This window comes from Choristoneura fumiferana, chromosome 5 (genome assembly GCF_025370935.1).
Source record: "Choristoneura fumiferana chromosome 5, NRCan_CFum_1, whole genome shotgun sequence".
In the NCBI taxonomy this organism is placed as follows: Eukaryota; Metazoa; Arthropoda; class Insecta; order Lepidoptera; family Tortricidae; genus Choristoneura; species Choristoneura fumiferana.
The window spans coordinates 21,802,860-21,830,311 of record NC_133476.1 but is presented as its reverse complement, the minus strand read 5'-3'; the positions used below and the strand labels follow the sequence as shown (position 1 = coordinate 21,830,311).

The window sequence follows — 27,452 nt, the reverse complement described above, 5'->3', positions numbered from 1 at the left end:
GGTTCACGCAGCTTGTTGGAGGAACTGATGCTCAGCATCACATTTTACTTCAGTATGTTCGGCCGCGGCAGAGCCGGTGGTCGTGGCACTGACCTGCTGGCTGGGCGTGGACAGCGCGGCGATGAGCCGCAGCGTGATGGGCTTGATGCGCGCGTCGCCGGGCTCCAGGTGGCGCGCCAGCGAGCCCACCAGCAGCACCACGCTCTGCCGCACGGCGTCGTAGCCGCCCGACTTGGGCGCTTTGTCCAGGAAGTTCTCGAACACTGGCAGCTGACTGCCCAGGGTTTCCTGGACAACGAACAGTTTGTCAATACCAAAATATTGACACCTAGATTAACCGTTAATTTTGATTTCAGCGGTCATGGGATTGTATTGCACGACGCATAAAATGCCGAGGGCAAAAAAGTAAGGGTAAGGCTTAAAGTTTTTCGCCATGTTAATAAATAATCGCATAGAATTATTCTAACTCTGAAAGGTTAGAGTACAAATAAAGACTTGGTAGCAAATGGTAGACACCTACTAACGTTACATGTTATACAGTTAATCCTCTCTGTCACTACTTAATCATATGACTTGCTATAAGTCCTAGTAACTGATGTGGTGATAGAAAAATTAAACCACGCTGATATTGTAGTAAAAATCTTTATTAAGATAACCATAATTAATCTTAAATAATTCCTAAATTAATAAAAAAACCTTACATTTTTACAATCACACTATTGACGCGTTCACAATTGTATACAATTTGGAGATCCAAAACAATTAATAAGTGCGACTTGCGACAGATATTCAGACCCAGCTAAAATATACCTGTATTAGTCATGAATATTTTGAATATAATCTAATGTACATTATGCACCTGCGCAAATTAATAATAATAAATTTATTTGTAAACACATGGCTTATCTGTTTCTGTATCTCGGGACCTAGCAGTGCGTTGTATACATTGATTTTATTATGGAGACACGTCACAGATTATCAAACAGATAAGACAAAAAAAAACTAATTACACAATTTCGCTTAATTTGTGTTTGTGTTTTAAATTCTGTAATAAGTACGATCATCACGTTGACTTAATGACAAACGAAACTCAATGCAGATATTTTTAGCTTCACACAAAACACCCAACAGTCTACAATCAGTCTATCCAAGCTTCGAAGACATTCAAGACTACAGCTAAAAACTTGCAAAATATAAACGTACCAGATCCAACGTTAAAAATCACGCTCCACAGATAACTTACTTTACTAAAAACGTTTTTGACTACTAATGTTCTAAATTAAACTAATCAAAATAATAATTGCAAGTGCAGCCTCCTGGGTTTTCTCATTTCACATACAGTACAGAAGAAATAAATGGAACCTTTGTTTGAGGTCGAATATCTAAGTATACTATTTGGTAAGTAAAGGCGCAAGACACGTCGCCGGCGCATGTCTCTAACTCCACCTGAACATAATAAATATATGGGACAGATTGATAAGTACTGACACGCGTTGACATACGTGTCGCGGCGTCGGGTTTTAAATAATATGTCCGCACCTCAATTGCCGTGGAACAGCGTGTCGGCGTGGGTGTTGTGCCGCGGCACGAGGCGCAGCGGCAGGCCGTGCTTGGAGCGCAGCACCAAGCGGCCGGGGTCGTAGCTGAGACGGCGGCGCGTACTCTCGCACGGCTCCACGCGGTAGCGGCCCAGGAGCTTCATCAGGCACACTTTCGACTGCACCTGCGCGAATCTCATACCGATGCAGTTCCGAGGACCCAGTCCGAAAGGCAGGTACGCGCAGGGGTGCCGCCCTTCGGAATTCTCTGGTAGGAATCTGTCGGGGTCGAACTTGGTGGGGTTCGGCCAGTGTTTGGGGTCGTAGTGGATGCCACTGACGGAGACGAGCAGGCCCATGCCGCGCTCGACGGCGACGCCGGGCAGGTCGCAGCGCTCGAGCGCCTGCCGCGGGATGGGGTCCACCACCGGGTACATCCGCAGCGTCTCGTGGAACACGCGCTCCAGGTACACCATATCCTTGAGGCAGTCGATGGTGACGCGGTGGTCGTGCTGGAGCAGCACGTCGTGGATCTCGTGCGCGACGCGGTCCTGCACGCGCGGGTTGAGCGCCAGCTCGTGCAGCAGGAAGGCCATGGTGGTGGCGCTGGTCTCGTAGCCGGCGGCGTAGAACACGAAGGCCTGCGCCGCCATCACGTCCTCGGTGACGCGCAGGCTGCGCTCCTTGTCGCCCTCGTGCCGCTTCAGGCCGTGGATCTCGCCCGCCGCCCGCAGCTCCAGCATCAGGTCCATGAAATCCTTCCTGTTGGACGCGACGCCGTTGCGCTCTCGCAGGATGTCCTTCACGAGCCCGTAGAAGAAGTCTTTGATCACCGCCGGCCAGAGCGACATGTCGAATCTCTTCAGGATGCCCGGCAGCATCATCTCCAGCTCGACGGTATAGTTCGAAGCGAAGATGAGATTGTCCAGTTTGTCGAATACGCCGTCGACGTCGTTTATGTCGATGTCGATACCGAAGGCGCACGCGCCGATGTTTGCGATCGTGAATCTCTGGATCAGCGTGTGGACGTTCTGTTCGGGAGAGCGTTCGACGAGCGGCTCGAGGTACCGCAGGAAGCGGTCGCCGCGCTCGGTCATGAGATAGAGCATGTTCTTGAGCTTGCCGGTGGTGAACATGGGGGACAGGCGGGTCCGCAGCACGCGCCAGTCGTCGCTCTCCGCGTTGAACAGGTTGAAGCCGAGCCCCTTGTTGCTGAAGCTGAAGCCGCGGTCCACGAAGTTGTCGAACTGGCGGATCATGACGTGCTTGAGCACGTCCAGGTCGCGCACCAGCAGGCAGGGGTGCCAGGCGCGGTACAGCCCGACCACCTTGTCCTCGGGGTGCTCCTCGTAGAACTTACGGTAGCACTCGTTGTACGTGATGCGGCGGAGCGTCGTGCTCTTTACGTTGCCGAACAGCGGTATAGGCTTGGGGCCGTTCACTCCGCGCTTCTCCCAGTACGAGAAGTTGCGGACGAGGAACAGATAGACAAGAAGCGCGCCGCTGGCGAGACCGAGCATCACGACGAGCGCTATTGCGAGAGCCATTGTGGTGAGCGGGATAGACCGCGCTGAAGACAGTGGCGCAGAGTTCAACGCGGGTCTATTTATTACAATTGTAATCGCGACAAATCCTTATTTTACATGAATTATGTCGATCTCTTATCAGATAATCAATTAACTTGTACGTTCATCGCCAGGGAGCGTACAAATCGTACCGATCAATGACAGACCAATGAGGACAAGCTACATACAGCATGTTTCAGGTTTTACGTTTAATTATCGTTACCGTTATACCTTATAATAAAAATAGAATTATTATCAACTATGAATCCAGAAGAAAATTGGACTAGTAGATTCTTTTATTTAGACATATTTAAACAATAGCCGCATAGGAAATAGTATCTTATCTTTACTTTATACACATGATTAACTGCTGGGACGTATATTCTTTTGATATTCATCAAAAAAGTAACATTATTTTAAATACAAAATGATACCGCAAATACATATAAATATCCATAGGCTAACTTGTTTATGCCAGTGTTATCTGTATTAGCAGGAAATCTTCAAACAAAACAAAATTTTCAAACGATGATTACTCGTAAGTTATTAGCATATCGATCAAGATTAGTAGATAGAAATAATCGAATCTAACAAATAGCACTATGATAAAAAAGACCACATGCACTACGGCTGGTACTGTTATATCTGGAAAATGAGTCTCACATAACGAGTGTCATTCACATCGGAAAAACAAACTGAAACATAGATGCACAGAAAAACCATAAAAAGAGACAAGCGCTGGGAATCGAACCCAGGTCCTCAGCATTCCGTGCTGCGTGCCATACCCCTACACCACCACTGGACAGGAGTACAGACACAAATTACTCCTATGCACCACATATCTCAGCTTGTTTGTTTCTTATTTAGTCACTTAAGCAGCGACACTAGCAACATCAAAAAGACTCCAAAAACCAAGCCAAGTGTGAATCAACTCACACACGCACGAAAGTTTCCGTGTTTCCGTACTAACGAGCGCTATTATTAAGATAGGTAAGAAGAGAACCCGTTTTAGGGTTCCGTAGCCAAAATGGCAAAAACGGAACCCTTATAGTTTCGCCATGTCTGTCTGTCTGTCCGTCCGCGGCTTTGCTCTGGGACTATCAATGCTAGAAAGCTGTAATTTTGCACGAATTTCTCTGGGATCCTATAATTGGCTCTGTGTTGCTATTCCTACTACATATATTGTGTTATTAGCTGGTGGTTCTCCTTAAATAAATAAATATTTATATATGTAAAGTATGCCGACAAAATGGTACAATAAAAAAATCATTTTTTTAGAGTATCTCCCATAGATGTAAAGTGGAGGTAATTTTTTTTCCCTCATCCAACCTTATAGTGCGGGGTATCGTTGGATAGATCTTTTAAAACCATTAGGGGGTTGCTAAAACGATTTTTCGATTCAGTGATTTGTTTGCAAAATATTCAACTCTAAAGTGAAAATTTTCATTAAAATCGAGCGTCAAAATCAAAAGCTACACCGGTCAATAAGCACAGCACTGTTTCTTAAATCATCTCGTAAATTTATAGGTGGTGTGACGCAGAATAACATAACGATGTTGTTACACTTTTTAAATATTTCTTAGACTATATATGTCTCTTGACCTCCACTTCTCCTTAGGTATTCAAAGCTACATCCGGCCACTCGCTCAGTTCCGCGTGTAAGTCATTACGCCCCAGCCTGCCTTGCCGTCGGTGGCCGTCGAGCGGTATCCGCCATGTGGCTGAGTAGTGCGTACGCCCATCTTTGAGGGTACATCCGGCAGATGTACCCGGCGCACGGCGGCTAGGCGGTCGCTTTCCCGACATCAGCGATTCGAGTTTTAGAGCGCAACAGGGTATTCCGGATTCGATGAATCCTTTTAACCCGTAGTAGGCTGTGCTGCATAGCTCGTTGGCAAACCAATTTGGATGATACTAAAGTAGGAATCCCAAAAATTATATTCGATTAACTTTTGCGCAATAAATTCAAAATAGTTCGAAGTCATGTCCGTTTCGGTACTCGAATCACCTGATAAATGTTGTTTACCTTCCGTTTGAAACAAGCAAGCGCGTAATCTTAAAAATAAATTCAACTCTTTAGGGCAATAAATGCTTATCTACGGACGAACTGGTGCGCAAGAGTGCAAATCGAGTGCGCTTGCATCAATGTCAGTACAGGGATATCCAGTTCGCATCAATATTATCAGACATTGATCGATTGACATTCAAATATTTTTAACTAACTTCAAAATAAGGAGGAGGTTAACAGTTAATCGGATTTTTAAATGTTGTTTTCCGATTTCTCGATCAAAGCTGGACCGAATTGACGAAATTTTTTAGTTTATTTTTTATTTTTTATTCGACTGGATGGCAAACGAGCAAGTGGGTCTCCTGATGATAAGAGATCACCACCGCCCATAAAAATCTGCAACACCAGGGGTATTGCAGATGCGTTGCCAACCTAGAGGCCTAAGATGGAATACCTCAAGTGCCAGTAATTTCACCGGCTGTCTTACTCTCCACGCCGAAACACAACAGTGCAAGAACTGCTGCTTACGGTAGGATTAGCAAGCAAGATGGTGGTAGCAGTCCGGGCGGACCTTGCACAAGGTCCAGTCAAGGGCAAAGATATCGACACGGCCAAAGTTACAAAAATATGTATACACGACTTTATGCACTTAACATTAAGGCCGTGTATACTAGTGATGTAACGAATATTCGCATTCGCGAATATTTGCATATTTTTGCATATTCGCATTCGCAAAATTTCTGCGAATGTTTTGCGAATATGAATATCAGAAAAAAATACAATTATTAGATAATAGATAGGTTAATAAAATCAAAATACATTAATTTCTTAATCTCGTAATCACATTATCAGTCTTCACTTAATCATTTGGTATTATTTATTTATTTACTTTGCGATGCGTTCGTATAAAGTAGGTAATTCTCGGTACAAACGGAACGCACTTCGTTCGAACGAGACTGCCATAGACAATTTGGCGCCAAAACGAAAAACTGAATATTCGCATTCACGAATGTCGGCAGCAGATATTCGCATTCGCGAATGTTCAAAATATGACATTCGTTACATCACTAGTGTATACATATTTTTGCAACTTTGGCCGTGTCGATATCTTTGCCCTTGACTGTCCTACCACTTGCAACTGTCTGAAAGATTATAAAGTGATTTGGACATTTTTTATAGTCTATACAAATTGCTTTGTTAATGACATTCATATGAGTATGACAGATAACAGAGCCTAAATTATTTCTTCTTTTGGGCACTATGAGCGCTGCGATAGATATAATTACCCCCACCTAGTACTTCGCAGCCTCCCAATAGCAGAATGTGTGTGTGGGACTGACCTTTCCGTGCAGGTCGACGATGGCCATGGCTGCGTTGAGCATCTCGGCGCGCACGGGGTCGGCGCGGTCGGCCAGGCCGCGCTCCACGAAGAAGCGCATGGCGTCGGGCACGTGCCGCGCGCGCAGGTGCGGCGCCAGCGCGTGCAGGGCCAGCGCCGCGCCGCGCCGCGCCCCCCACTCGTCCACCGCCTCCTCCACCACGTGCCCGAACTGGTCCAGCTTCGCCGGGATCAGCTGGACACATTTGGTACGTTACAGAGGAACAATCGTCACCCTTCCCGCTGACATGGGCGTGACATGCTAGTTGCGACAGTTATCAGAGAGAATTAGTGTCCACATGAGGATGTGACAATAGATCAGCAGCTTTTAGATCACTGCTGTTGGTTAATCAATCAATTTTCAATTAATTAATTGCACTACAAGTTTTCATAAAATTAACCTACAACAATAAAAAAAAAACAATAGCATGATATAAGAGTCGTTTTCGACTGCAGCACTGACTAAGAATCTGTTATTATTTCTGGTTGAGGTTGACGGACGGACGAAACGGATGACGTTAAACTCCTTGATGCCAAGAATCGTCATGGGTGTCTAGTCTAGCACTTAATCGATTATTAATTGTGCATTCAATTGCCAACCTTGATTGGTAGTTAAATCGTTTTGTGTAAAGCTAAGGGGCTGTTTCACCATCCATTGATTAGTGTTAACTGGCAGTTAAGTGTGATGCCGTCTCTATTTGTTTTGTTCGAATAGACGGAGACGGCATCACATTTAACCGTCGGTTAACGCTAATCAATGGATGGTGAAACAGCCCCTAAATGTAACAATAACTAACCGGTAGCTTAGCCGAGTAGACATCCTGCAGCGCCCTGAGCACCTGCGCGCGCGTCATGAGCGGCTGCTGCGCGTCGTCGTCGGGGGGCGGGGGCGAGTCAGCTGGTGCGCGTGCGTCGACGCGCGCCCGCACCAGCTGCGCCAGCGCGGCGGCGGCTGCGCGCTGCACGGGCTCGGCGGGGTGCTGCACCTCGTCCAGCATCAGCGCGAACAGCTCGCCCGCCGCCGCCCAGCTGCCCGCCTCCGGGACCTGCTCCCACAGCTGCGACGCTAGCTTCCTGATCACATACATCAAACTCGAATGACATCTATCGAGTCGACGCGCAATCGGCAAAAGCCGATGGTATAAAGATTTATGTCCACGCTAAAAAGGCATGGTTTGGCTCATCGACGCCTTTTTCGCTCTTATTGCGTAGACATAAAACTTTTTCTATCGACTTTTGCCGATTCCGCGGCGATAGTTGCAGTGAAACCGTAAGGCGGGCTTGCGAGGACCAGAGTTATCTGCAAACCATTTCTTTCTACACTCATCTTAAGTGCTGTGCAAGAAAGACATGGTGAAAACGACTGTGATTCCAATTGTGTTAGATAGCCCTCAGATTCAACGATTACATTTTTAAATGATATTGTAACGGATAACTCACGTCTTAAACCGAGTTTAGCTCAACATGTTTCGGGCTATTTCGTAGCCCTTCTTCTCAGGAGCACGCGACTCATAAATAAAGCCCGAAACATGTCGAGCTAAACTCGGTTTAAGATGCTAGTTTCATGCTCAAAATTACATTTTTAACCCTGAACCGTGCAATACCAGCCCTAAATATCTATAAATATTCTTGTAACTTCGATAATATCGATCATTTTGTAGTTGACGGCACCGTTTTTATCCTTTTAATGCGCGAAACCGTAATGAGTTCACTCACTTGTTATCGTCAGAGACATCTAAGGTGGCGACGAGCAGTCGCTTGGTGATTTCCAGAGCAAACTCTTTGTCCTCGAACAGTGGCGGCAGACAGTTGGCGATGCGTAGCAACGTGCGCAGGGCCGCGTCGCGGACCACCTGCAGACACCAACGGGCTTATAAACGACCCAAGATACAAATACCACACAACAGCCTTATGAAAAACTAGTTTACTCGCGGCTTCGTACCCGTAAACTATTCGATCTAGTAGTCACAATTGAAATTCCGGGATTTTACAAAATTTCCCTGGAAATCCCAAAATTTGGAGAGAGGGAGGATTATAAGGTTTTAAACTTTCGTGATTTTGCTAGGCAGACTTCACACCCCACAATTCAGTCTACTCGTGACCACGGCCGCTGCAATGTTGCCGAAACGTCGACGTACTTACTCGTGTGTGTTAGCGTGATAAGTCCCGTTGGTGGTATTTTGACTATGAGGGGGAGAGTTGATGATTTTTAATTTCGCTCGATAATATTGTTGTACTAGGTACAGTCGAGTTCATAAGTATGTGAGCAAAAATTTGATCTAAACACGACTTTATTGTTAACGGCGTAGAAGCGTGTTGAGATATTTTTGATCAATTTTTGCTCACAAGTTTATGAAGTCGACCGTACATAATACCGAAACACTTTAGACGTGTATAATGGAAGTATTAGAACTTGTTAAAATGCATGCGTGTCACCTCCTGCGGGGACTGCAGCCCGGCCAGCAGACAGACGACGTCGTCGCGCGTGACGTGCGCGCGCGCCGCCATCTCGCCCGTCTCCAGCAGCGCCACCGTGCACGCCGCCTGCACGCGCCCGCTCGTGCTGCCTAAGGCATAACAAATGCTCCTTCTTAATGGTCCCTGCACGCAAGGGGTCATGCACGACTGAATGGATGGATAGCGTCAAAAGTGTGATGCATCAGGATCTATTTATCACTTGATGTGAAGTGCATATGAGGTCCAAGGTTCAGTAACAGCCTATTCACTGTAATCAAGATCTAAGCTCTAATTAACTTAGAAAATAATTTGGTTCCTTTCAATGTTGGTTATGTATCAAGACCATCGGGTTTATACAATGGTGTATTGGTACTTGTTGCCTGTCGAAAGCGTGTTACTGAACTGAACAATGGATGATCGTTAATATCAGAACGTTAGCCCAGCGTAATGCGCCGCGTGCGCCGCCACACGCCTGCAACGCGCGGGTACTGACCGACCAGGTCGATGAGCGTGCGAAACATGTCGGCAGTTGGGAACAGCGCGGGCTGCAGCAGCGCGTCGGGCGAGCGCTGCGCCGCGTGCGCCGACACCACGCCCAGCCCCGCCAGCATGGCGCCCTCCGACGCGCGCACCGCGCTCAGCGACATGCCTGCGACACAGAACATCCTGGTACAGTTAGCGGCAACATGCAACACTCTCCTGTGAAATAAACTCTATAGAAAAAAGTTTGTATTTATTCAAGTCAAGATTGTTTACCTTAGTTGTACTGCTAAAAAAATATAAGTAAAACGGTTGCTAACCCACCATAATCAAAAAACCGAATCACACTACAGAATTTTATTGTTGAATACGAAAAAAAAAGTTCTGCTGTCTCTGGTATTCTGGACATAGTCTTTGATGGCGTAATTCAGCAGTACAGCAATAGCCAAAGGGCGGCTCCAGATTGGAGGATGCCTTAGCTTTGAACGGCTGCTAAAAAGTAGTTCTGATATTCAGGTCAGTCGCCACTAACACATCTAAAACCAAAAGGATCCGCCTGTGGATCTCTACGAAACTTCTAACCAGTTGCAAATCGACTCTGTCCAAATCGTCTTTGTTTGTTGTTGTCGTTTGTATTTTCCAGCATGCTTACCGAGTTTAAGCAGCGGGAAGATGTAGCAGAAGCCGGGCGCGTCGAGCGGCTTGCCGGGCTGGTCCTTGCCGCCGACGGTGGCCTCGTGCAGCAGCGAGATGGTGCGGACGGTCGCCTTGTCCAGGTGTTCCTCCTCCCACGCAGGGTCCAGGTCGCACTGCGGCTTGTGCAGCCTGCCAACATTATGAACGACCAGTATTAATACGCCGGTCCACTCGACTCTTCAAACATGCGAGCGTTCACAGATTACTCTCACAGAATCTGTTTTAATACGTTTTTGAAGTCTAATTTAATTGCAATCCAACGGATACATTCCAGTAAAAATAACTTAAGTCCTATTTTTTTTGACGGTGGAACTGAACGTCCACTGAACCACAACAGTCAGTTGTTTATATGTCATTGCATACTCTACTTTGCGTCTAACCCAATAAGGTCTCTATTATATTGGTGCTTACGTTCGGTTCATTTCGGCGTTTGACAACACTCATCAACATTCATTTGTGCAGGTGGTAGGACCTTGCGCAAGGTCCGCCCGGATTGCTACCACCATCTTGCTCGCTAATCCTGCCGTGAAGCACTGTTTAACCAGCCATTGAATAATTTTATTTGACGGATAAATGTGATATCGTCTCCGTCTATTCGAGCAAAACAAACAGAGACGGCATTAAGATTTATCCGTCAAATAAATTGAATCAATGGATGGTGACACAGGGGGTTAGTTTAATTTGGACAGTATGGTTATAGTACCTGAGCGTGAGCGCGTGCACTTGTTCCTTGAGCGGGCTGGGCGGCAGCAGCGGCAGCCGGCGGTGCGCGGCGGCGGCGGCGCCGGCGGCCAGCGGCGACCGCAGCGCCGCAGCAGCGCCGGCACCACGCGCCGCGCGTGCACGCACAGCGCCGGCGCCGAGCCCGCGCCCACCGCGCCCAGCAGCGACACCGCGATCTCCACTTGCTTGTTCAACTGAAAAAAAAAAAGCAATAATTTAAAGTCTTCCATCATCGTCCTATACCCCTTAATTTGGGTCCGCTTTAGCTGTCCGTTTCTTTCATTCAGCACGGTTGAGTTAGAAGATACTGCCCAATACACACTAGAGGTGTGCCCAGCTGGGGTAAACCAGAGACAAAATCTTGCTGCAGTCGTGGGCCCCAATTTGTCTCTATCATCCCTGGTTCAGGCAATGACCGGATGCGTGGAGGGCAGCCATTTTCTTCTGCGAGGAAGTGATGTCGCAGAAAGAAAGCGCCGAGCGGGCCAGGGAGTTCAGCCCGCTAACAGACCCTACGCGCCGCAGGAGAGCCGGGCGCCGGCGTATCGCCCAAGATTGCCAGCTCCCTCCCTAACTAAGGACCTCAGGACACGGGGACGTCCGTGACCCGCAAGTGCAAGGTCCTTGAGGAGAATGGCGTGCCAAATGTTCCTGGCACGCCATTGCTGGAAAAGGGGGACCAGGAATGGCTCTCCCAGAAGATGAATCCGGAAACGGATAACCGCCCCCTGGCGATGTAGCGGGTTATACCGGTGTACCGCTGCGTCGCCGGCAAGGCGGCGAGGAAGGAACATTCCGGGGGTTTTAGTGGGTCAAAACCCTACATAACCTCATCGCCTCCCCGTGGATACCCCCTATCTGGCAGCAGATTTCCCCCGGGAAAAAAAAGGTTTGCGTCTAGCAGGGGACAAATTAAGAACACATGCGTTTCAATTCATCTTACTTCAGACCTTAAATCCATTTTGATAGTAAATCAGAATATATTAATTTACGTATAAAACGTCTGTATCTTACAAATGTATTTAAAAACTCTGAAGTCGGGAGCAGGTTAGTTTTTATAAAAATAAATTAATACAAGCTTTATTGCTGACTGTACTTTTTGTTGGCTGCACTTGCATTGTCATCCAAACTACATATCCGAGAGCTAAAATTAAATCAAATACCACATTGCAAGTTAAATGATAACTTGTAAAAACAAACTTTTCAGCTTTATTATATTAGTTAGTATACATGCATCAACTTACAGCGGTCAACCTCTCGCGTATAGCGCTCTCCTTGGCCAGTTGCGCCTTAATAGCTTCCTTCTGTTTCGCGGACATCGGCGCCTGCAAAAAACAAACACTGATTAAATAAAAGCTTCATATTTCTCTTAACAAACTATTTTACACAATGTCTCGAGTGGCCTTCAGAAAAAACCACGTGATAAAGGCATCTGCTAAGTCGCGCGGGTGCACGGCTTGGCGCTCGTGAGGCGTGCTGTTTCAAAAGATTTTAATAGAGCAGAGACCCGCCCCACGCGTCGCAGGCTCTATTGGAAGACATGAAACAAGCACGCCCTGCGAGTTAACGGGTATGTATTATAAGACCAACAAATCATAATACCTACAGTTGAAATGTCGACGCATAACACATCTAAATTCAGAATACCGAATGTACAAAATACCGACAACCGATACACCGAAGGTCGAAATATCTATTTTTAAATGACCGAAAGTACAAAATCCCGAAAATGGGGTATGTATTATAATACCGAAAAATCATATTACCTACAGTCGAAATATCGACACTTAACAAATCGAAATTCAGAATACCGAAAGTACAAAATACCGAAAGCAAAAAAAAGTTTGATATGTGCGAGCGAGCGAAGCGAGCGAGCAAGACGGTTCGAGGCAAAAGCGACTTGGATAGGTTAGGTTCAGAAGGCTAAGGCGGGAGCGAAGCGGAGCGTAGCTCCCGCCTTAGCCTTCGATGTTAGGTTTTTTTTATAGCAGCCCGGATAATATTGCTTCACAAATGATCTTTGCTGTTGAATCTTATCCAACCTACTTTCTTAGTGGCAGTTAAGTATCTTGCCTGCTATAAAAAAAAACCTAACATCGAAGGCTAAGGCGGGAACTACGCTCCGCTCCGCTCCGCTTCGTTCCCGCCTTAGCCTTCTGAACCTAACCTATCCGAGTCGCTTCTGCTGCGAACCGACTTGCTCGCTCGCTTCGCTCGCTCGCACAAATCTTTTCCTGCTATATTTGTTTCGTTAATGGTATAACGGCAGTTTCGGTATTTTGATTTTCGACATATTGATTGTCGATTATTTTACTTGTAGTGATTATGACTGTTCGGCATTATAAGTTTTCGACCTTTCGAGTGTAGGTATTTTGATCTTCGGGATTGTAGTCTTCGGGTTTTAGGCAGCCGGTCAAATGTACTTTCGGGATTTCAAACTTTCGGTCATATATCCATTCGACGTTTTAATATTCGGCCTTCCGTCCATAGGTCTTGTGAAATTCGGTCTTTCGTTTATCGGTATTATAATACATACCCGAGTTAGCGAATGTCCTAAAGCTGTGGGTACCTCTTTGAGTTTCCCCTCGCGGCGGCGCTTGTCGTCCAGCTCGCGGCGCAGCTGCAGCTCCTCGAGCTGCTCCTTGTAGCTGTACGCTTTGCTCTCGCGCTTCAGGTTCATGGCGTTGCTGTCCTCGTTGCTGGAAGGACCAACACGATGTTAAATGTTAACATTATACCGACAGGACTTTAGTATAGACACGTTAATATGATGGGTAGATCCGCGATCATTCAAGCATTTTTCGACCCCAACAGCCATCTGTTGTCAGTCGACAGTGCTGCAATATTATGCTGAGTGGGGCCCAAACCACCTCCGCGCTCCAACGCGCTCCCCCCTCCCAGCGTCCCCCCACTCACCCGGGCACGCCGCTCTTGTCGTACAGCTCGCCCTCGCTCGTGAGGTAGGTGAAGTACTCGTGGCGCGTGACGCGCAGCAGCGCGGGCTCCTGCAGCGCGCGCAGCGCCGCCGCCACCGCCGCGCCCGCCACCTCTGCGCTCCACACTGACAGCGTCGACACCACATTCGACAGCGTCTGCGGAACCATACTTTCGTCAAACAAACGCCACTGGAAATCTTCAGATGATATACTCGTATTACACCGAATTTTAATAGATATAGGAAACTGGGGAAACTTTCCATTATCAATTTCGCTATGATTTCTTTGCCACATGTATGGGATTTCAACATCACATTAGTAGCATAAAGGTTCCACGCGATACGTGATTCAGTTTCCTCAACTGCAATGTAATTTCTCTGCCATATTTGCAAAATCTTTTACAAACTGAAGGTCGACTGAGAATTGTAGTCAACTACCCCGTTTTGACCTCCGAAATAAACGGATAAGTTGGTTTGATTTGCGATGGCCAGCTGCCGGTCTAGAAACGTCACGTGTCCAGCCAGCCCTGCGTATAGTATGCCGTGCTTTGTCTGTGACAAGCCGGTGTGGTAGGCTCAAGCTCACAGTAGTTCATACAAGGTACATTTTGTCGCGTATGTCGGAATGTTCTGCCTCGCCGTAGAAACGTCGGCCTGCTGGGCGGAAGTTACCACCTGTTCCTCACCTCGCTGGGCGTATAGTTGCCGACGTATGTGTTCTTGAGGTTATTGGCGTAGAGCGCGACCAGTGTCTTGGGGTCGAGCCGCAGGTAGCGCGCGGTGCGGGCCCACGCGCGGCGCCCCGCACCGCACGCCAGCGGGTGGTGGCTCGCACGGAGCGCGTCTATGGCCAACAGCTGCGCGTCTTGCTCCGTATAACCTGAGGACAACATGCTCTTAGATGAATAACTAGCACTTTGTTAAACCTTTGCCAAGCCCCGCGAATTCAGATACGCTACCACAAAATGAAACACAGTTTTATATTGTTACTGGCTTTTGCCCGCGGCTACGCCCGCGTGGAATTCGATTATCGCGCGCTGTTCCCTCGGGAACTGTGCATTTTTCCGGGATAAAAAGTAGCCTATGTCACTCTCTGGTCCATAAGCTATCTCTATGCCAAAAATCACGTCGATCCGTTGCTCCGTTTCGACGTGAAAGATGGACAAAAATACTCACAAACATACAAACACACACTCTTTCGCATTTATAATATTAGTATGGAAGTATGGATTGTTAACCCATGAAGAGTTAATTTAAAAACGAATCATGTTTTTAACGATTTCAATTAATTTCGTACCAAATCAATTGCAAATTTAGCAGGGTCGAATATTTTTGTGAACATTTATGGATATTTTGTTTGAATTGGAAATAAATGATTATTATTATTCTCTTTATTTATTTTTCATTCTTAGGGTTAGGTTTTATAATAGTTATAAGAAGTAAAATACAGAAAAGTACATACAAAATAAAAATATTATAAAAACCTAACCTAGTTTGCCGCCGGTAACGGGGTAGGGCCCAAGCTACCGGTGGTCAGGGCCGCAGAGTGAGGAACCTCCGGACGATGCGTGCCGTGTCCAGAAGTACCGCCTTCTGTATCTGGCCCTTGATCCAGCCATCTAGCGAGAGTCTCTTGAGATGTTGGTCGAGACTCTTCGCTATTAGACCGTTTGCCGAAACGACTATCGGGACAATGATCGTCGAGTCAACATCCCACATAGCAGTCACCTCGTGAGCCAAGTCAAGGTACTTGCTGAGTTTGTCCTTCTCGGCCTTCACGAGGTTCTCGTCATGTGGGATGGTGATATCAACGAGCACTGCCTGGCGGTTTGATCGATCTGTCAGCACGATATCAGGCTTATTGGCTACAATAGTCCTGTCCGTGATGACAGATCGATCCCAATAGAGCGTGGCACGACCATTTTCAAGAACTGGCGCAGGGACATACCTATAATACGGCACCTCAGAGTCTACAAGGCCGTATCGAAGAGCAAGTTGCTGGTGGATAATCCTGGCTACTAAGTTATGTCTGTGCAAATACTCACCGTTAGCAAGATGAGAACAACCGGAGATAATATGCCTGAGTGATTCCCCAGGACGGCGGCATGCCCGACAAATGTCGACCGTACCGTCCTTCAGGATATACCTCCGGTAGTTGTTCGTCATGATAACTTCGTCAGCAATTGCACACACAAACCCTCGGTTTCCCCAAAGAGGTCCCCGAAACGTAGCCAGGTCACCGACGCGAGAAGGTCTACATCAGGCCCTGTTAGGGTCTTGTAGAACCGCCCGTGTAGCTCCTTGCTCTTCCATACGTTCTTGCGATCTTCCGTGCTCATTACCATAGGACTGCGCCAATTTTCGTTTGCCAAGGATAGCGGGGTGAGGTGTCTGTCTACTGCCACAACATCGCGATGCATCCCACACTCGTTGCTAAGGAAATAATTCCTGTAAGCGCTGGGGGCTCACATTCGACGATGAGTGAGAAAGTGGGAGAAATGGGAAAGGACTTACGTGTGGTGAACTGGCTTTCGCAGCGGTAACGCCGCGAAACGGAGATGAGCTGATGTAGTCCTTTCTCTGAGGACTGAGCTGGATTGACACTGCACTGTCACACTTTTACAAGTTCTAGTACCGGCCGGTAGGTAGCATATATCGAGCTAAGCGAGCGCGGAGCGGAGCGAATGATATGACCTCTCGCGGCAGCTTCGATTACTTGACTGGCGGCGGGCGATGCGCTCGCGCCGCGCTTCGAATGAGTGAGTGAGCGAATGATTCAGGAGATGAATGGTTAGTCGTCCCGCGTGGCGGGAACATCCTGGGGGCCGGGGAAAGGCCTCTTCTTGAGCTGAATCCAACGGCAGCCTGGCTATCTTAAGCACAGGTCTGCGCAGATGTCCGTGAGCCGTGTCCAGATCCACCACTCGGATCACTCCATCCTTTCCAGGTATTGTGCGGGTAATTCGTCCCAGCCTCCATTGGAGCGGTGGGAGGTCATCTTCTTTTATGAGCACGAGTTCGCCAACTTGAGGAGGTGAGGAAGGGGAAAGCCATTTGGAGCGGGTTTGAAGGGTATGGAGGTAGGATCTGGTCCACAATGTCCAAAAGCGTTGAGAGAGAGCTTGTATGAGCTGAAACCGTTTTAGAGCAGAAATTGGTCTATCGTTAAAAGACGGTTCGGGCAGAGCAGTGAGCGGACGGCCTATTATAAAATGACCGGCAGTTAAGGGTTCAAAGTCCGATGGGTCGGACGAAAGTGGGCAGAGAGGTCGAGAGTTGAGTACGGCCTCGATTCGGGCCAGCAGTGTGCAGAATTCCTCAAAGGTAAGGTGTTGTTCACCAATTACACGGTAAAGCAACTGCTTTGTTGATTTCACATTAATTTCATGTAATGCGCCAAACCAGGCCCCCTTTGGGGGTTTAACAACCAGGTTATGTGCTGACTTGCAAGTTTGTGTGTGATTGCATCATTATTTGCCATGAGAAAGTTCTGAACGTCAATGAGCTGATTTCGAGCGCCTACATAATTCGTGCCGCAATCTGATCTAATCAAAATCGGTCTTCCACGTCGCGATACAAACCGTTGTAAAGCAGCGAGAAAGGCTTCTGTGGTTAGAGCGGAGACGGCCTCCAAGTGAACCGCCTTAGTTGAAAGGCACACGAATATGCAAAAATATGCTTTCAAAAGTTTAACGTTTCGCAACGTGCTAGACTTAACGAGAAACGGGCCGGCAAAGTCAGTCGTCACTTGGCTAAATACGGGCTGAGGGGTAACTCTATCTGCTGGAAGGTCACCCATAAGTGGGGCGTCAGGTTGAGCGCGACATCGGAAACATCTAATACATTTAAACACCCGACTTCGGATTGCCCGCCGTGCGGACAGTATCCAGAATTGCTGACGTAAAATAGCATGTAAAGTGTCGGCGCCAGGATGACAGTATATTTTATGGCAGTGATCAATGATGCGGTCTACGAGTGGGCTAGAGCTGGGTAGAATGAGTGGATGTTGAGCGTCGTACCGAATTGAGGCGTGAGAGAGACGGCCACCGACTCTCAAGAGACCGTCTTTCAGAAATGGTGAGAGGCGCTGAAGTCGCGCGGTACAAAGCTTATTCGTTTTAAGGCGATGAATATCATCAGCAAACTCATTTTGCTGAACAGAGCAGACCCAGAATAACAGAGCGTCCTTACGCTCATAAGCTGTGAGCGGACCAAAGCGTCGTACTTCGGGATTGTGTCTACAATTGAAAATAAAGCGCTTGATACAAGCCGTCACTCCGACGAGCTTGTCAAGAGAGCTGAAGCGGGTAAGCAAGTCGTGATCGAGATCGGGTATTGCTATATGAGCTGGAACCTTTTTTGGCTTAAGGCCTGGTAATACATGATGACCCAAAGCTGTCGGCATCTGGGGCCAGGTGCTCGGAGGTTCTTTGAGCCAACTAGGAGACCACCAGAGGTCATGCTTTGAGAGAGATTGGGCTGACATTCCTCTGCTTGCACAGTCGGCTGAGTTGAGATGCGTGGGAACATGTCTCCACGTGGAGCTGATTGGACTAGACGTTATTTTACTAACTCGGTTGGCCTCGAAAGTTTGAAGTCGGTGAGGTGACGTGTTTAGCCACGCTAAAACGATCGTGCTATCTGACCAACAGGTATGCTGGTCGATAGTAATGTGAGCAGACAATTTAGTTGACACCCTAGTCATGAGCTGTGATAAAAGAGCTGCAGCTGATAGCTCCAGTTTTGGGATTGTGAGCCGATTCTTGATAGGCGCAACCTTTGACTTGGCAATGACTAGATTTACATTGACCTGTCCATTGGCATTGAGCTCATGAAGGTATATGACGGCACCGAAACCAGCTTCTGATGCGTCTGCGAATCCGTGCAGCGAGTATGTAGACGTGGGCTTATATTTGCAAATGTGCCGAGGTATACGGAGACATGAGAGTTGAGGCAGATCTTCTGAAATGTGCTGCCATTCCGTCTGGATTTCATCGGGAGTGGGCTCGTCCCATCCCAGTTTCAGAAGCCATAACTTTTGTAATAGAATCTTTGCGCGGAATATTACTGGTGTAACCCAACCGTTGGGGTCATAGAGAGACGCCACTGTGCTGAGGATAGAGCGCTTGGTGATTTGGGTAAGTGGGGGGAGAGAGATGCGATAAGTGAACTCATCCGATTGAGGAATCCATTGAATACCCAATACTTTAATGGAATTCGATTCCGGTCTGATGTCAAAGTCTTTAGGCATGTCACACTGGTCATCTGGAAACCGTTCAAGGAGCTGGGAAGAGTTTGAGGTCCATTTACTGAGCTGAAAGCCACCTAGGGCAAGTAGGTTAATTAACTCGGTTTGGAGTGCTCGAGCAGACTCCACGGAATCATGACCACAGAGTATATCGTCAACGAAAATTGAGTGGCGTATTACTTGAGCAGCTTGAGGATAGCGGTGACCTTCGTCATCGGCTAGTTGGAGCAGAGTGCGGATGGCATGGTACGGGCTTGACCGTAAACCATACGTGACGGTATTGAGCGCATATGTGAGCAGCGGCTGGTCGGGGGAGGACCGCCAGAGAATGAGTTGATACTGTCTATGACCTGGGTGGATAAGTATGTTCCTGAACATCATTTTGATGTCAGTACTGAAGACTACCGGATGTGTCCTAAAAGACATGATAATGTCAACAATATCCTGTTGGAGAGCGGGACCTGTGTGCAGACAATCGTTGAGACTGACGCCATTTGAGCTTTTGCTGCTACCATCAAATACAGTGCGGAGCTTATCTGACCCCGATTTGAAGATGCCATGATGAGGGATGTAGAAGTGAGGCTTGTTTGCGAAGGTACTTGGGTGACAAGGTGACATGTGTCCCAAGTTGAGATAATCATTCATAAAGTCTACATATTTTGAGCGGAGGGGCGGATTTGCTTGTAGCTTCTTTTCGAGATTGAGAAACCTACGTAGCGCGATAGCATGAGTATTGCCTAGGGTCGGCGGATCGGGAAGAAACGGTAATGCTACCATATAACGGCCTGATGGTTCTCGAGTGGTTGTGGTGCGGAAAATTTGTTCGCACTGCTCTTGTAACGGGCTAGTTTGTATATGAGCTTGGGGTTCTTCTGACTCCCAGAACCTCTCAAGACCTTTGCAAATATCGTGAGCAGATACGTCAGGTTCAGGCTGTGAGCTTATAACTTGAGCTGAGTTAGTCTGGTGCGTTGGTGTCGCACATATGTCCTCAATGGGCCCTATCAATGCGAAGTCAAAAATCGTGCCGAAGGCTATGGGCTTCCCGCGGCCTAACGAGACCTTAGTCCCGTCCAAAACTTGGCCGAGAACGTCTGAACCCAACAGAAGATCAATCGGAGCTGGAGTGTTGTACTCTTGATCCGCCAAGGGAATCGGTGGCTGGCCTTTCACTTGTGCAATATGTGGGACTTTTTGTAATGGTAGATAACCGGTAACATTTTTTAAGATATGAGCTGTAGCCGTAATCGTAGGTGTGTCTCGATGTGTAGGTTGACATACTATTGTTACCGATGCTTTTGACTCTTGTGTGTGTTGGTTGCCCACACCTGCGATTTTTAATGAGTTTGAGTTTGGCGTTAAATTTAACATTCGGGCCATGCGCTGAGTAATGAGCGTAAGCATGCTACCACAATCTAGCAGAGCACGCGCTGTATGGTACTGACCATGCACGTCTGCTATTTTTAGCGAAACGGTAGGCAGTAAAATCGGTGTATTAGTTACGTGGTCTTCACGTTGAGCAGTATCACTATAATTATGTTTTACTGTTTGAGCTGAAATCGCAGGTTGGGCTCGTGGTTTTTGTGTTTGAGCTGAGTGAGAGTATGTGTGGGTTGTGCGAGTGTGTTTGTGCTGATGTGCTTCGCTTTCGTAGTACTTGGTTATTGCAGGTAGTCATTGCGGACCACCTACACGAGACCTACTGGGCGAACGCGAGTGATTGGGTGGGTTGTTTTGTGGCGGTGGGGTCATGTGTGAGGCGTGGGCCGAATAGTGTTGGGACTCATGGGTCGGGCGCTGTCTGGGCCGTGCCCTGAGATGCGAAGGTAGATGATGAGCGGCTGAATGAGTTGGAGATGGAGCACCGGGGCGATGAAGTGATGTGTGGTGTTTATCACTTCCACACTCTTTGCAAGCTCGCGTGGACTTGCACTCGTTCTCATAATGGGGACCCAGGCAGCGCTGACACCGATTGCGAGCCTGAATGAAATCCCAGCGGCCTTGGGTAGGCTGGTCGTTGTACCGTGGGCAGGCGATGAGCTTGTGCCCTTTGTCACGGCAGTACGGGCAGGGTGCATTGTTACCCGCGGTGACGTCACGAGTTGAGGGTTGAGCTGAATAAACTGGTCTGTGTTGAGCTGGGGACGGACCGAGGTACTCCGGGCGAGTCCTAACTGGGGCCATGGGACGTGTTTCTTTATATGTGGGCTGACGAGCCGGGGGGGGTCGGGGAGGAGTGACTGGGGATTGCCTGCGGTATTGACGAGGCTGTGGGCTGACTTGCGGGGAAGCTGGGCTAGACCACTCGGTCTCGACACAACGCGCGTGTTCCTCTAAGAATAGGATTAAGTCGTTGAGGGTGGGCAGAGTTTGAAGGTTGCCGTATTTGCGCTCAAAAAGGGTCCGGAGCTCACCCTTGAGTTTCCTTACGACTATTGACACGAACACGTAGTCGCAATCCTTCATGGGCAGATCAAGATTGTTCAGGGCGGATTGTGCTGAAATTAGCGGAGTTAGAAATAATGTGCGGATATCTGAACGCGCGTGAATTTGTGGTAAGCCCATGATTATGTCGACAAATCGGTCGATCAGGACGCGTCGATTTTCATACCGTCGGGTGAGGATGTCCATGGCCACGGTGAAATTGTCATTGGTGAGCTGGAGGTGAGACACCATGCTCCGTGCCTCACCTGTAAGACACGATAATAGATAGTGGAGTTTAACTGCATCCGATATTGTGGCCATGTCATCAGTGAGACTTCTGAAGATGGCTATGAAGGAGGGCCAATCCTCTATTTTTGAGCTGAATTTGGGGAGCGCAATTTTAGGCAGAACGGCTGTAGGTGTGGTTGAGGTGGAGGGGAGTGTATTCTCCAAATGGGCTGACTTGAGCTGGAGTTCGGCGTTAGCCACAAGTATTTGGTTGTAGTCCGCAACCGACGTATCGTAAGCCTTAGTGAACGCCGCCTCTGCGTCACTGGTCAGATCTTTTGCGTCCAATATGGCGTGGTACACTTCCTCCAATTTTAACTTATGCTCGTCCACCTTGGCGTACCTCGCGGTGAAGTCAGCCATTGTATATTTTGTGTCTTGCTTAAGCACCGCCATTGAAATTTCTCTGAGCTGAGTGATGGCTCTTGTTGCCTCACGGAAAATAGCGGCTTGAGATTTGGTCGGCATGTTTGCGCCAAACGATATTTAAATTAAAAATTAAAAAAAAATTAAATGTAAATTCTTATTGGGTTCCGTGGATGAATTTAATGTGTTATAGAATAGGTACTTATCGTGGTGTGTTATGTAATAGGCAATGAGTGTGTTAAAATTGTAATGAGACAAAGAAAAGGTGTGTGTGAAAGTATAAATTGTTTTTTTTTTATCACTGTATATATGTGTTGTTTTTATCTGAGCAGCCTGTATATGTACGTAGCGAATGTAATTGTATTATTGATGTTTTGAGAAAAAAAAAGTGAAGAAAAGATAAAAATTCTACAAGTGTATTTTATGACACCCTGTATATCGTGTAACTTGTAATGTGTTGAGCGGAGTTTACGTTCACTGTTTGTTACTAGGACAAAACTGAGAAGGAGTATTTATAAATAATGAGAAGAAAAATTTTTATCACCCTAAGTACTAAAATTTTTGGGGCAACCTGTATAAACACTATATAATCCACTGCAATGGATAGTTCTAACAAACGACGAAAAATAATGTGCTGATTCGGAAGGTGAAACTGTTACCCACTGTTAATAATTTCACCAATGGTTTTCCGATGTTCCGTACTGAACCCTAAATTCGAACACGTACGTTGAAATGAAATAAACTAGGTACTCAACAAGTACGTAATATAACTATAGTAATAACTTTGAGCTGAGAATAATACGTGTATAATATTTACGCTAGTTATGGTAGTAAGTAGGTATAAGTTTTAATTATCACTTAGACAAGTCCAGCCACGTTCCGACAAACGACGGATAATGTAATAACAATGCAATCACACTACACCTGTTATCGCGCGATGGATGTTTGTAAACAATATTATATTACCTTTGAAGAAACTTCCTACTTATAAAAAATATTCGAGAATGTTCGTTGAGTGAAGTTGCTACCTACCCTTATTCCATAATATGACAATATTAGGTAGAAGTTATTAGTTGGCAAATGGGTTGTTATATTGAATAATGTGAGTTTAATGTGGAGATTTGTTGATTAAAAGGACAATAGGTACCAACGTTACTTTGAGGTTACTTTTCTAGTTCGTATACCTACGACTAGAAAATTCTGGAATGGGCTGAGTAATTAATGTGGTTTGCCGTTTCTAAATACCTAATTGGGATTGTACTTTAAGTACTTTGTTTGTTTTTTACTAATTATGAGCTGAGATTACACTGTAAGTGCGATAAATCGGCAAAGTATTCGGAAAATAAATGGGACAAATTAACGGTTTTTTTTTTTTGCAATGTGGGTAATTTATTGGGGCTGATTAATAGCTGTGGGGTCTGTTATCCACAGGGGCAGGGGTTCTAAGGATCGAAGGACCAGAAGATGTAAGCGCTGGGGCTCACATTCGACGATGAGTGAGAAAGTGGGAGAAATGGGAAAGGACTTACGTGTGGTGAACTGGCTTTCGCAGCGGTAACGCCGCGAAACGGAGATGAGCTGATGTAGTCCTTTCTCTGAGGACTGAGCTGGATTGACACTGCACTGTCACACTGTTACAAGTTCTAGTACCGGCCGGTAGGTAGCATATATCGAGCTAAGCGAGCGCGGAGCGGAGCGAATGATATGACCTCTCGCGGCAGCTTCGATTACTTGACTGGCGGCGGGCGATGCGCTCGCGCCGCGCTTCGAATGAGTGAGTGAGCGAATGATTCAGGAGATGAATGGTTAGTCGTCCCGCGTGGCGGGAACAATTCCTAAGGCTGCATACCTCGCGGTTGTGGAGATTTTTGGCATTAAGAAAGCCGCGACCTCCACATTCCGTGGGATGTACAGCCTCATAACCGACGAACGTGGGTGTAGCATGCGATGGGTAGTAAGCAGTAGGCGGACCCTCCGGTCCAGGGCGTCCAGTTCAGTCTGAGTCCACCTTAGTATGCCAAAGGAGTATGTGAGCAGGGGCATCACCCAGGCGTTAAAGGCGCGTACCTTATTACCACCCGACAAAAGACTAAAATATACATAGGTATGTCACACAAAAAAAAACTCACCTCTAAACGAGCATATTGCTTATTATTATTATTATTATTAAACACTCAAGAGCTGCCACATAAATCAACTCACATAGACCGAAAAATTGTGAATTATCAATGTTAACAGCGCACATATTTTTGAAGCGTTGAATTGCCCGAGTACATATTTTTAAACTCGACTATACATCGAGGCAGGCCCAAGTAGGTGGTTGGATTTTTGCATGAAAATATACATAGGTATGTCACACAAAAAAAAACTCACCTCTAAACGAGCATATTGCTTGTACAGAGTCCAGTATCATCTTCCCAGTGACTTCCGGTGTTTTCTCTTCCGGCGGCGACTTCTCTTTGCTGCCGAACACTTTCCCTTCCTCTAACACTTCATTCAGTTTCAGGACTAGATACCTCGCCATCTGAGCTCTGTCCTCATGCGCAAGTAACGACTTGACTTCTTCCAAGGCGAGGGTGCGAACGGACTTGACGGTGGACAGTAGCATAAGCGTTAGCGCGCGGTACACGGGCGAGTTCAGTTCTCCCGCGACACTGGGGTACTGCTCCAACACTGTTCTGCATAGTAGCACCACCTGCATTAGGACTATAAAGGGGTAAATGTTATAGCGGAATTATTTAGTGCACTCTGTACAGCCTGACCAGAGATAACTGATTAATTTTGAAGGGGTTTTCTGTAATAATACATTTATTATTTTACAATGCACGTGCTCGGAAAGTGCCTCTTGACGTGGGTCAACATATCCATAGAAAATTAGTGATTCCTGCACGCATCCACAAGTGTGCCGTAAAGTTGTATGGATTTTACTTACCGCACTTGTGCGGTAAAGTAACTTTTTAAATTGCCAAATTACGTCCAAACTATTGTTAAAAAAATAAGTCTAAAGAGTCGTTATAGTTAGGCTTTGAACAAATAAGAAAACGTTTGATGCAACCAACTGAATATTTACTGATAAGATAATACAGATTAATCGCGACAGAAAAGAGAACGTTAATTATTTTTTTTCATGTAAACTCGTATTTTAATTCCGTCTAAAGTTATGAAAAAAAAGGAAATAAATTCTTGAGTCCAATTCGGACCGTGCGACGTCAAGCGCGCGCACTCGAAAGTTAACCAATGAGCTTCCAGTGCGCGCGCACGACGTAGCACGAACCAATCATGGTTACCCGTTCGCGCCTGTCATGAAACCCCGCCAAAGTAATGTCCATAAGTTCAGTCCGGTGAATTAATTTTTGATGAGTAAATTAAAATGAAGAGTTTAAATGATGAATTTATATCTGGCTTTACGCCGCCTTACGTCCTTCACGAAGTACATATTGTCAGTGACAAACTCAACGCTGAACAAAATACGTGAACTATAATATACATAACTAAGTTAATAAACATCTTAAATTGATAGAATAATCTACTTCTACACACATGGATATTATAACATCTACCGGTATGTCTTATTCTTATTTATTTGCTTTTATCTATTAGAATTAGTGAACCAATTTTGATTAATTTACAGTTCCAAAGCTAAAAAATCTCAGATTTACGGTAACTTTTTGTTAACAGCTGGTAGATTAGATACATAATACATATACTTGATGATAATTAACTATTACACGGATTTATTCACGGGTTGCACTGATATTTAGCATTATAGGAGCGTGCAGGAGATAAAGACTAGCCAATATAAGTGTGGAAAATGTCAAGCAAAAAGGGCTAATAATTAATCATAACAAATCACGATACTAAAACAAAGTCTCCTTTACCTATCATTAGTAGCTGTAGCTGTTCTAATCTTCAAAGTCAATGATCGTTATGAAAGATGGTTTAATAAAGTGTATACGTTAACGATTTTGGTTTGGCGTGCATATCGGTATGTATATCTACTGCCTGCTACTGTAGTAAAAGGAGTATGGCAAATAAATGATGTAGTCACTGCCTCGATTTTTTTCCTCGCTTAATGCATTGTAAAACGTTGTATGATATACGTGTCAAAAGTAGGAAATTCCCAACTCGTGCCGGCTCAAAACACTCGCTTCGCTCGTGTTTCAAGTTCTCCGCCACTCGTTGGGAATTGCCTACTTTCCGCACTTGTATCATAAATAACTATTGTGTTAGTCATTCATGCAATTCAATGCATAAGCAATGAAATTTTATCTACACCCATATAGTAAATCCTCAATTATGCGTTCAAAAACCATAGGTAATGACCAGCATTACGACATTGGATTCTATTATGAACGCGGCTGTATCGTAATGGTCATTAGTCAGTTATGAGATTTCATACATCATTACAAACCCACACTCGTGTTTTAAGGACCCCCATTACGATACAGTTGCATAAAATACTATTGCAATTTAGTTGATCGTAATAAGCCGGTCCAAATACATTAATTTCTTTCGACTCCTATTCTATACTAATTTAAGAAAGAAATAATTAATGCGATTTTGATTTCCAAGTCCGTCCATGAGACAATAAATGGCCGCAATCAGCGCACAAGGCAGCAAGAGGTACAATCAGCCAATTGGATTCCTAGGCCACGATAGAGCTCTATCATCATAAATCATTCAATAAACATTGTTTTAGACACAAAAAAATATTTTCACTTCTCATGCTCGTAAAGTTCGTGTTTATGCTGTATCTAGGCGACATAAAATGACTTTTTATGTTCTAGTGCATAAAATAAAATCTTCGTCTAAGACCAACTTAAGACTAAAGTAATCAGGTGTCAACAGCCACAAACAAAAAGTTTGTACATATTTTTTAAATAATTTTTAATTTCTATAAAACTAAAAATCAATCAAAACAATCATAATACATCAGTAAAATTAAAAAATAGAATTATTATAATAATGCATAAAAAATAAAAGGTACATTAAAATTAACTATTGTTTCCACTGTTGCTATTTCATTTCCTCACAATCTAAGTGAAAAGCAGAGTGTAAAACTCGAGCATTAAACCCATTTTCCCCTCGACGTGTCTATCTACCCTCGCCGTAACGGCTCGGGTGGCTATATGAACGTCTTGGGTAAAATGGCTAGTTTTATGCTCTTGTTGTACAATCTACTATTATTATGCTATGATTACATGGTGACCCAGTAATAAAATTGGTTGACTGTACAAGTTTACATTGTCTAGTATAGGGGATCAGATCGAACAGCTGGTTCGCAAGATGTTTTGCTCGATCAGTACTTGATTAGCAAAAATATCCAGTCAGGCTTGACACACAACA

General features: G+C 45.9%; 2 protein-coding genes across 2 annotated transcripts in view; both read right to left on the bottom strand.

Annotated features, from left to right (window-relative positions):
* l(3)80Fj (lethal (3) 80Fj) overlaps positions 1-27,452 on the bottom strand; it is a 49,267-nt gene that overhangs the window by 13,941 nt on the left and 7,874 nt on the right. Inside the window, 14 exon segments of the mRNA XM_074088417.1 lie at positions 94-288; positions 6,452-6,685; positions 7,287-7,563; positions 8,206-8,342; positions 8,926-9,056; positions 9,440-9,595; positions 10,079-10,251; positions 10,826-10,934; positions 10,937-11,039; positions 12,090-12,170; positions 13,415-13,544; positions 13,762-13,937; positions 14,467-14,660; positions 24,480-24,812. Of these exon segments, the coding sequence (XP_073944518.1) occupies positions 94-288; positions 6,452-6,685; positions 7,287-7,563; positions 8,206-8,342; positions 8,926-9,056; positions 9,440-9,595; positions 10,079-10,251; positions 10,826-10,934; positions 10,937-11,039; positions 12,090-12,170; positions 13,415-13,544; positions 13,762-13,937; positions 14,467-14,660; positions 24,480-24,812 (2,429 nt within the window).
* LOC141428423 (cytochrome P450 6B5-like) lies at positions 667-4,294 on the bottom strand. The gene has a single exon (XM_074088416.1). It carries the CDS (start codon positions 3,083-3,085, stop codon positions 1,541-1,543), a length of 1,545 nt encoding a protein of 514 aa, XP_073944517.1. The 5' UTR covers positions 3,086-4,294; the 3' UTR covers positions 667-1,540.

What these genes read in the sequence shown, in the direction of transcription:
- LOC141428423 (XM_074088416.1), bottom strand. Translation starts at nt 3,085, where the DNA reads ATGGCTCTCGCAATAGCGCTCGTCGTGATGCTCGGTCTCGCCAGCGGC.